The following is a 9,457-nucleotide window of genomic DNA, read 5'->3' on the forward strand; positions in this document are numbered from 1 at the left end:
TACACAGCTGATCAATTTTCATGGGTTGTGTTGGTGACCTTGACAAAGAAACTTAATTTTCTTCATGGTGTACAATATGTACATTCATGGTATACAATATGTACACCTCTGCCTACAGGATTTACATCCTCCGCTGTTAACCTGTGAGTGTATATGGGTATACCATCAGTTGAGCAGTGCGGTTGTTGTTGAATCACATTCTCTGTGTGCTGTACTCACGAACCTCCTTCTCTCTAAGGTCATTTCTGCACGCCCTTAAAGGGACAGCCCACTCACCGAATGCTGGCAGCTTTTCGTCATGAATCCAGACATCTCCGTTGGCACAACAGTTGCGGGCTGTCTGGCTTCTGTTTTTTCGGCATCTTTTTGAGAACACACTTTCCACTGTCCCAGAAAAAGCGACAAAAAAAAAGAGAAGCCAAATGGCCTGCAAATGGAGAGGTCACCAGCGTTCCAGTACTGTGCCATCTCTTTAAGGGCGTGTGGAAATGGCCTATGACTAAGAGCCAATCTACAAGTGACGCCTTACACAGGTTGGACACTTGTCAGCTTACCTGAAGTTCTGATGGGAAATGTAGGCATCCTGGTTTTACAGCTTGGCTTTCCATTACAGCTGCAAGACCAGGATGCCTACATTTCCCATCAAAACTTGAGGGAAGCTGACAAGTGTCGTCAGGCGCCACTTGTAGCTTGGCTCTGAGCTTGTGGAAAAGTGGCTCTTGTCACTGCAGCATAAGACAGCGGTGCACAGCACTGATTGGCTGGCACCTTTATAGTCACAAACCCACCTCCCAGAAGTGATTTTCAGCGTTGAAAAAAATTAATGTGTGGGTCCATTAAAAAAAAAATAATGAACGACTGTTCAACTGAATGGATGTACATGCTATGCTTTGAAAAAATGAAGGAAGAACATGCCAGATGGAATGTGTTCAATTTAACACAGTCAAATACAGCAGAGCTCTCTCTGTGGAGAAAAAAATGTGCAATAAGCCCTATTTTAATGAACATCTATATGCTGCCCCAGTCTTTGACTTGCAAGTCCAGTTCCCCAACAGCAAATATGTAGGAATGAACTGTGGGGCCTTTGTGATCAGGGAATATGAGATCTGCACTACAGATTTAAACTAGTTACAAGCCTTTCCGCCATGCTTATGGCTCCCAAACAAGGAGACCTGGGAGTTGTAGTTCTGTGGTGGGGCTTTGGAACCTTAGCAGAGCATTGCCAACGCTCTCGGAATGCAGCTCTTAGAGATCAGGATCACGGTGGTTAAAGGAGATTTCAGACAGATTAAATTTGTAGTGCAGTTGTGATATGTTAATGGGCTATCCCCCCTGGCATTTAAGATAGATTCTCGTGAGCCATGGCATAAATTGTGTTCTGTATAGTTCTGATTTGCATATGTTGATCATATTCAATGCAGAGTAAAAACTGCCCGCTGCTTAGCACTGAAGTAAATCAAGATTTTTTTTAAAAAAAAAGCCTCAGTCAGGTGGCAAAAATTCCACTCTGCCCTCTGATTTTTCTGCCTGTTTCCCTTCTCTCATCTGGATTTTTTTTTTGTCCTTTGCTTTGTCAGTTGTCCATTTGTATTTCTCCTTGCCTCCTTCTTTCACTGTCCCCTCCTTTCCCTCCATTCAGTGCCACAGTGACATTTCTCTAAAATCAATGACCTACAATGAAGGACAAGTTCAACAACGCAGGGTGGGAGGGAGGAACACTGTGTCAATAGCAGAAGATTGTGTATGATGGGAACTGATCTGGCACAGAACCCAGGGTGAGGCAGATATGGGGCTGGGGGTGAGGGGAAGAGGTCCTGTCCTTATGGAATCCCAACAAGTATCTTATACAAGAGTTCTTTAGGATGGTATTTCTCAAACTTGGGTATATCAGAGTGTAAATATTCAAGACTTAGCTGTTCCTGTAATGTGGATATTAACCCACTGGGGTTAGTCCACTGTTCCTGTAGCTGTTCCTGTAGTGTGGATATTGACCCACTGGGGTTAATCCACTTTGTTATCTGCTCAAGATGGGAAGGTGTGTAGCAGCCAGGGTGTGCGTAAAGTAACCCCTTATGGTAACTCCTCGTGGGGTTTTCAAGGCAAGAGACAAACAGACGTGGTTTGCTATTGCCTGCCTCTGCGTAGCAACCTTGATGCCCCATCCGAGTACTAACCACGGTCTTCCCTGCTTGACTTCTGAGATCTGACAAGATCAGGCTACCCAGGTGCATCAGGTGAATGGTGTGTGTAAAAACTAGGCAGAGGAGTAAAGTCTGGGGAGTGGAAGATAGGTGTGTGGTTAAGAGTGGCATAGGCGGCAGACAGGCTTCCCTAGTGAAGTTGCTAAGTTGTCTCACTGTAGAAAATGAAAACAATTCCATTAACCCACTCAGCAGTGCTTGAGGATGCTATATGAAGAACCTGGAGAGAGGGACATTATGCCTGTAACACCTTTCCCTGGAGATAATGGCAGCATCACCCCAAAGCATTTCACAAGCAACGTGCAATTCAGATCACTCTTCCTCCCACCCCCAAATGAGCCAGCCCTGTGCTGCCACTGTGCATAGCTGCCCCACCACACTTCCTTTGTGGGTTTTACACCAACCAGACTTCTTCTTGTAGTTCCACCCCGCCTTCTCATCCCTCTTTCTTTCATTCACTCTAGGGCATGTACAGCTGTTGCAGTAGTGAAGACCCCAAAGTCCAAGACCAGCAGCAGCTGCCTATTCTTAACCATAGCTACGGGCCATCGCGAGGTGCAGCCCCAGCATTGCCCAGCCCCCCTGGTCCGCCACTTCCCTGTTCCAGCTTCCTGCCTCGAGAACGCCGTATCGTGGAACGGTGGCGCCATGCCCGCAGCCCTAATTGTTACAAGGACTTGTACCCTCCAACGCCAGCTGAGCTCCCTACAACCAAACCTCCCCGCCACAGTCTCAAGAGCCCTTTCTCGGATGGTTTTCACCGTTTCTATGGGCCCATTGAACCCGAAGGGCTCTCCGACCACGTTGGTGGCAAAAAAATGGCCCCCTGTCAGCTCTCACCCCCACCACCCACCCGGGGCCTGGAAAACCCTCCCTCTTACTTTGCCATTGTACGTGAGAAGGATACTCCTGACATGCCCCCAGTAGCATCTGGCTGGCAACGCAAATCACTTCGGGGTTTGTATGAAAGTTTCCAAGCTGGGAAATCAGCTGGCCGGGCCCCAGAGGTGAAGAAGTATGATGGCCCATCAAGCAGTTACCCAGCCAAGAGTCCTTGTGAACTGGAACGGGGCAGCAGCCGGCCTTTCAGTAAAGAGCGGGGTCGGTATGGCTATACCCGACTGTCCTACGAAGATGAACGCTCACCACCTGTTCCCCGTTACCGGCATGCTGAAGAGACACCTCTGCCACGAGCTGAGCCGGATGCCAAATGCCCAGCATCGGCAACCCGCGAAAGGAGCTCCCGAGCTCACATTTGCCGCAGCCATTCCCATCCGCTCGCCGTAGGTGCTAGTTTGCGCAGCCAAAGTCATTATGTGGACTTTTCTGACTCCGATTCCGACATCTGTGAGAGGGACAGCGATGGCCATAGCTGCTGGTACCAGTCGCCAGATTATTTCTGCACGTACCCATCAAGGGAGAGGCAGCTGTTTGCCACCCACAAGCCCCTGCACTATTGGTCAGCTGATAAGTTGGCAAAATGCCACGGATGCCATGGCCCCTGCCAGCACTGCCTGAGCTTGGAAATGCTCCCGCCACCCACCCCACCATGTCGTAAGGAGGCCTTGCGTTACTTGAGCTGTTCTGAAGAGCGTCTGGAACGCCGGCTGGACTGGGAGCACCGCCACTGCAGCCTGTATGGCTGCCTGGCTCCTCGGCATCGTCACGGCTTCCACCGACGCTGCCATCACCATTCCTGTGACCTGGGGCCAGCTGGTGGAGTCCTTCATCCCACCTCCCGCAGCCTGGAGGACCTCAGCTCCTGCCACATGATGCGCTGTGGGACCTCCCATCGGCACCCAGGTGGCTTTTCACCTGATTGGCTGCCGCGCCGGGTGAGCCGGAGTGGGGAGCTTTTTGCTCGGCGCGGGTCTGCCCATTTCTCCAGCCTGGAGTCGGAGGTATGACCAGCAACAGGTGGGGTGGGACTGGGGTGGGGGTGGGGGAAAGATGCTTCAGGTGGGAAAGCAGAGAAAAGACTGGACTGTAGTTCAGCCCACAGAGTGGGAACGGAGATGGTGGAGATGGCGCTGTGGCCCGAACTGGGGTACAAAAGTAGTACCCTGAAGATGACCACGGAGAGGGGGAAGCAGAACAGTGCCGCATATGAACCCACCAAGGCAAAGGGCAAGCCACAGAGGCCGCCGGGAAGATATGGGATAGTGCCACACCTCCGTGCCACAGCAAAGGGCAAGTATTAAACCAAAAGAGGTACCGCCTGTTAAACCTACAGTGGCGACTGGAATCACAACTAATCCCATATAGCCGAACCGAAGGGGGAGTGGAGAGGACCTTTCAGAGAGGGGCAACACCGTGCTACTGCTACCCCAAGTGCCACCAGAGTAGCTCCCTGTGACAAAATGCCCCGTCCCTTCCACCAGCCGATTTACAGCAGGAGGGTAGAAGGGAGCCGTTCCCTCCTGCCTCTCCACGACAGACCTTTTATAATCCAGAAAAAGGGCTTTCCTGCCACCCTGTGGCACACTGATGGGGTGGGTTCCTGTGGCCAGTGGTAATTTGCTGCTGCACCAGCAGGGCTGTTACTCTCTGAAGAAGGGAGGGCTCCTGCAACGAAAAACCAGAACTCTCGTGTCCCCCGTGCAGCGTGACAGCAGAGGGAAAGTGCCATGGGTCGTGCTCTGGCAGTGGAGGGGAGGGGGAAACAACCATACAACTGTTTGGACTTCTGGGTGGGAGGGGCTGTTAGGAGACAAAACTGTGACTTTGTTCAACAGAAAACTGTGATCTTTTCCCTGCACATGCTCCACTTGTCCCTTCTTTCTTTTCTTTACTCCTTCTCGCCCATATTTCTTCTTTCTCCTTTTCCTCCGCTTTAATCTTGCAGTCATGCCTCCCCATAACGACCAAAACAGGAGAACAAACGAACACACACTGTGGTCTCTAAAACACAAACTCTCGCACATATGCATCAAACCAGGCGAAAACCACATAATCCAATGGCAAGTATGAAAGGACGCCTTGTTGGAAATTCTACGCCATATACTCATCAGCACACTGTAGTTCTGCCAGCGCAAAAAACGATGGCTAGATCAAGGGGGCACCCACATTTCAACCCAAACAAAATAAAGCCACTAAAACAAAAGCCTCATTAAATATATAAAATGCTGTATATGATCATAACTGAGATTACCGTACGCTGTCTTAAAGCTGGTCTCTCCAAACTGCTTTGCACTGCTTCTGAAGTGGGAACAGAGGCAGTGTGGATGACTTGTACATCTTCTCTCCACGCTTCCTGTGTGAATTGAGAATCACATACCTCCCACGTTGTGGGGATGTTGGTGAGCTCACAATGCAGGTACACCTTGCACATCTTCTTCTCATGGAGGAAATGTGCAAGTTCATCCTTCGCAGGAGACCCCAGGGGAGTGGGAAACTTGCATCAAAACCAGCCCAAACCCTCAAGTCTTACAGCGTGTACAAACGTTGCTCAGGCTCGGAATTTGGTACATTGCCATGGGAGACACTCTCTTAATAGTCTTCTTGTCCAAACTTACATACTAACAGGTTTCAAGTCAAAGAGTTGTTTTTTCACTGAGCTCATGACTGATCTGTGCAATTCACTGTCACAGGGTGTGGTTATCACCAGTGATCTTTGTTTTTTTCTTTAAAGAAGAATTAGACAACCTTCTGAGAAGTAGCAATATATAAATGGCAAGTAGGTAATTTACAACCAGGGAAACGCTCAGAGCTAGAACCCAAGAGGTAGCAGTGAACTGCGTATTCCGTTTGCGCCTGCGATGCTGGCATTTTTCATAATGTGAGAATGCATCCCATAAAGCCCACAGACAGCTTAACTCAAGTCTTGGGAGAAAACTAAATGGTGATGGTGGCAAACCCACATGTAACACTAAGAGCCAAGCTACAAGTGATGCCTTACACAGGTTGGACACTTGTCAGCTTCCCTCAAGTTTTGATGGGAAATGTAGACATCCTGGTCTTGCAACTGTAATGGAGAGCCAAGCTGCAAGACCAGGACGCCTACATTTCCCATTAAAACTTGAAGGAAGCTGACAAGTGTCCAACCTGTGTAAGGCGTCACTTGTAGCTTGGCATCCCTGTAAATTGAAAAGGGGGGGCAGTTTTCTCCCAGCGGCCTCCAAGAAGTAATCCTTTCTGAAACCAAAATGGCTGAGGGAGAAGCAGTGTCGGGGGGGGGGGGTTGAGGGAACAATGTTCCGCTTCCCCTTCCTGACTCCCAGGCTGTACTTCCAAATCAGCCTCCCAAACCGCTCCCCACCCCCCACTTTACAGGAATTTGGCATGATTCGCATGTTCACACTCAATTGAGCAGGTTCTCTGGAGCAGCAGAATAGACATTTCCTAAATAAATAAACCATCATGCTGCTGCCATTCTGAATTTGCCCTTGACTTAAACTCCTGATCTTCCCTCCACGGGTACGGTGTGGAAAACAAAGAGGCTGTGCCAAGCAAAGAACCTTAGTGGACCTGCCCCAGTCCTAAAGCGCTTGCCACTCATCACTCACAGAGAGGTGACCGGTTTCATGTGTATTGCCCAATTCCACCCATGTGCAAAAGTGAGAATTAGGCATAGATTTTTGCATCCTGCAAATTGTGCATTCAAATTTCTAGTCCTTTTAGCTGAAAGACAGGGTTCAAAGCAAGTTGGCAATGTCTCGAGAACTCTCTCAAGCTAATGTGAGTCTCTTGGTTAGATTTCCAGGTGCTGGGGGGCCCACTGAGCTTTAATGCCCCCATGTAGCTTTTTGTTCTTGCCTCTGACTGGCAGAACCAATAATGCAATATAAGCCAAAAAAGCTGCTAACTCCTTTCATCAGCATAACTGCAACTCATAGTTAAGCTTTTCTCGGTGCAAAAATATGGGCTAACTTGGTGCAGGATTCCCATTTAGCCACAAGGACACACAGGCCTGTCCTTAACACGGGACTAAACCGACCTGGAGTCTGACCCAGTAAGCTGTGCGCTGCCCCTCCCACCCCCATTCTTCCACAGCCAAATAAGGTACACTCATTTCAGATATGAGCAGTTCAGCTCCAGTCAGATGTTGACAAAGTGGAGGGGGGGGGGGCTTGGAGGAAAGCTGCAAGGATGATCAAAGGTCTGAAAGGCGTATGTGGAAACACTGAAGGAACTGGGTCTGTTTTGCCTAGGAAAATCAGGTGAAGGGGGTGGGATGAGGCAGGGGAAAGACATGTTGACAGTTTTCAAATACTGAAAAAAAGAGAGAGAAGAAAGAAAAGGGCTGTTCAGTGGAGGGGAAGGACCTCCAAACAATGAGTTTAAAGTACAGGGAAATGCCTAGGCGTAATAGCCATTTGGATCGGTGCTGCTTGACTGTACAGGGAGAAGGGAGCAATGGTCCTGCCTGGGCTGAAATGGTGAGCAAAGCGGTGGTGGAAGTGAAGCCCCCTCCAGCAGGAGCACCTTTCTTGCATGCAAAGTTCAGGAAAAAAGAGCCCTAATGAGGGACTCTTATCAGGATAGACTGAACTAGCTGGACAAGGCACGCTCCTGTCTGTTCAGACATGGAACAAACTACCCACGGGTCAAGTCTTCTTCCATCTGCTAGGGTTGTTTTAGCTGTACAGGATGTCCTGTCTCAGGGCTGGGGTTGGATCTGAGGGTCTACAAAGTCCCTTCCAACTCTAAAAGTTCTCCAATACACTGGCAGGAAGAATGGCACAGTCCCAGGTGCCAAAGCGCACTCCTCCAGAAACTCACTGTTGCTCCCAGACGGGTGCACACACTGCCAAGGGTGAACTGCAAGAAAATATTCCCCCTCCCGCTCGCAACCACAGTCAAGCACAAAGGCATACAAGCACACACCAACAATTGTGCCAGCAGGTAAAGAAATGAATCTTCACAGACAGAACCCACCATCACACACAACTGCGTATCTTAACGGAGCACGCCCAGCAAAACATTTCCAGAATTCAACACAAAATGTCACAAGCACACCAACCTCCATCACAGACACGAGAAGACAGGATTGCTGTTACACACAGAGAGACAATCTCAGAACCACAGTCACACCCATAGGCAAATTGCATCAATGGACAACTCCCCAAACAGTAGTCTTGCATCTGACTCAATGTTTCTCCTACCTGGAGATACGAAAGGTGTACACTGTCACTTATGAATGCATGAGACGTTATGTCACGTGTGAAACAGCCCTGAGTCTGTAACCAGCAAAGGGTGTTGTGACATCATAACCAAGTTAACAGGTTTATTGAGACATTTCCTTCGGTAGGCAACCTGCTTAATAGTTCATAAAATGCACAGACAGCCACAGACGCAGAGATACATGCGAAACGACAGGAATTATTGCATCCATGGGATAACACGATGTAATATGCACACACACGAGGCACATGCCCCAAACCTCAAATAGACCTGTGAACAGAGATACAACCAAAAGTGCAGAGACAGGCCCACATGCAGTCTCCCTCATCTGTAGTCCCACCGTCACAAACCAACCCACAATCTCCGTCTCTCTCACACCCCAACTCTGCTTTCACTCTCTCTTTCCTTGTGTCTCTTGGTCCCTTTTCCTATTTGGGGGCAATTTAGTAATAACTTTAGAAATACTGTTTTAGGGAGCGGGGTAGGTGGGTGGGGTGGACTTTCTTGGAGTGGGAGGGGTTTCGCTGGGAGGGGGGAGGTGGACCATGGGGCAGCGCCCCAACACCAGAATGGGGCAGGGTTTGGGTGGGGCAGGGACCCAGGCATCCGGATGGGGGGGAGGGGTTGGGTTTTTCAATACTATTTTAGGGAGTTCATAAGAAATAAAGGCTTTTTTTATCCCGCTCAAACCTTGCCCTGGTGTGGTTTCTCTGCATGGATGCATTTTGGGAAATTGTTTCTTTATCTGATGTTTCTTTGCAGGGTTCTTTTCTTCATACAGGCTTTTTTAAAAAATCCTCCTACCTCACCTCCCTCTTTCCCTTTAACAAACCCCGACCTTCCCTTCAGTCCCCCAAACCCTGAGAACAGGAAGAATAAGGGACGGATCTGTTCTGATCTTCCCAGCATTTTAAACACAGGAACAACTGATGAGCAGGGGTGGGGGGATAATTTGACACTTTCTCCCCTGACAGTTTCACCAATCAAAACCAGTCCCCTTCCTCATTCTGTTAATTAGCCCTAGCAAGAAAAAAAAAGGGGGACAAAATTGGTGTGTGACTTCCCCCCCCCTTCCAAGTCTAACTACAGTGGGGCTGGTGGCAAAACAGTGTGTAGATGGAAAAATTAAAGCT

At 49.1% G+C, this 9,457-nt stretch overlaps 1 protein-coding gene across 1 annotated transcript in view; it reads left to right on the forward strand.

Annotated features, from left to right (window-relative positions):
- GRIN2D (glutamate ionotropic receptor NMDA type subunit 2D) overlaps positions 1-4,108 on the forward strand; it is a 34,625-nt gene extending 30,517 nt beyond the window's left edge. The window contains exon 12 of the mRNA XM_054993479.1: positions 2,666-4,108. Coding sequence (XP_054849454.1) covers positions 2,666-4,108 — 1,443 coding nt within the window. The remainder of the gene's footprint in view (positions 1-2,665) is intronic.
- Positions 4,109-9,457: the final 5,349 nt, after the last annotated feature.

Source organism: Eublepharis macularius, chromosome 12, assembly GCF_028583425.1.
Source record: "Eublepharis macularius isolate TG4126 chromosome 12, MPM_Emac_v1.0, whole genome shotgun sequence".
In the NCBI taxonomy this organism is placed as follows: Eukaryota; Metazoa; Chordata; class Lepidosauria; order Squamata; family Eublepharidae; genus Eublepharis; species Eublepharis macularius.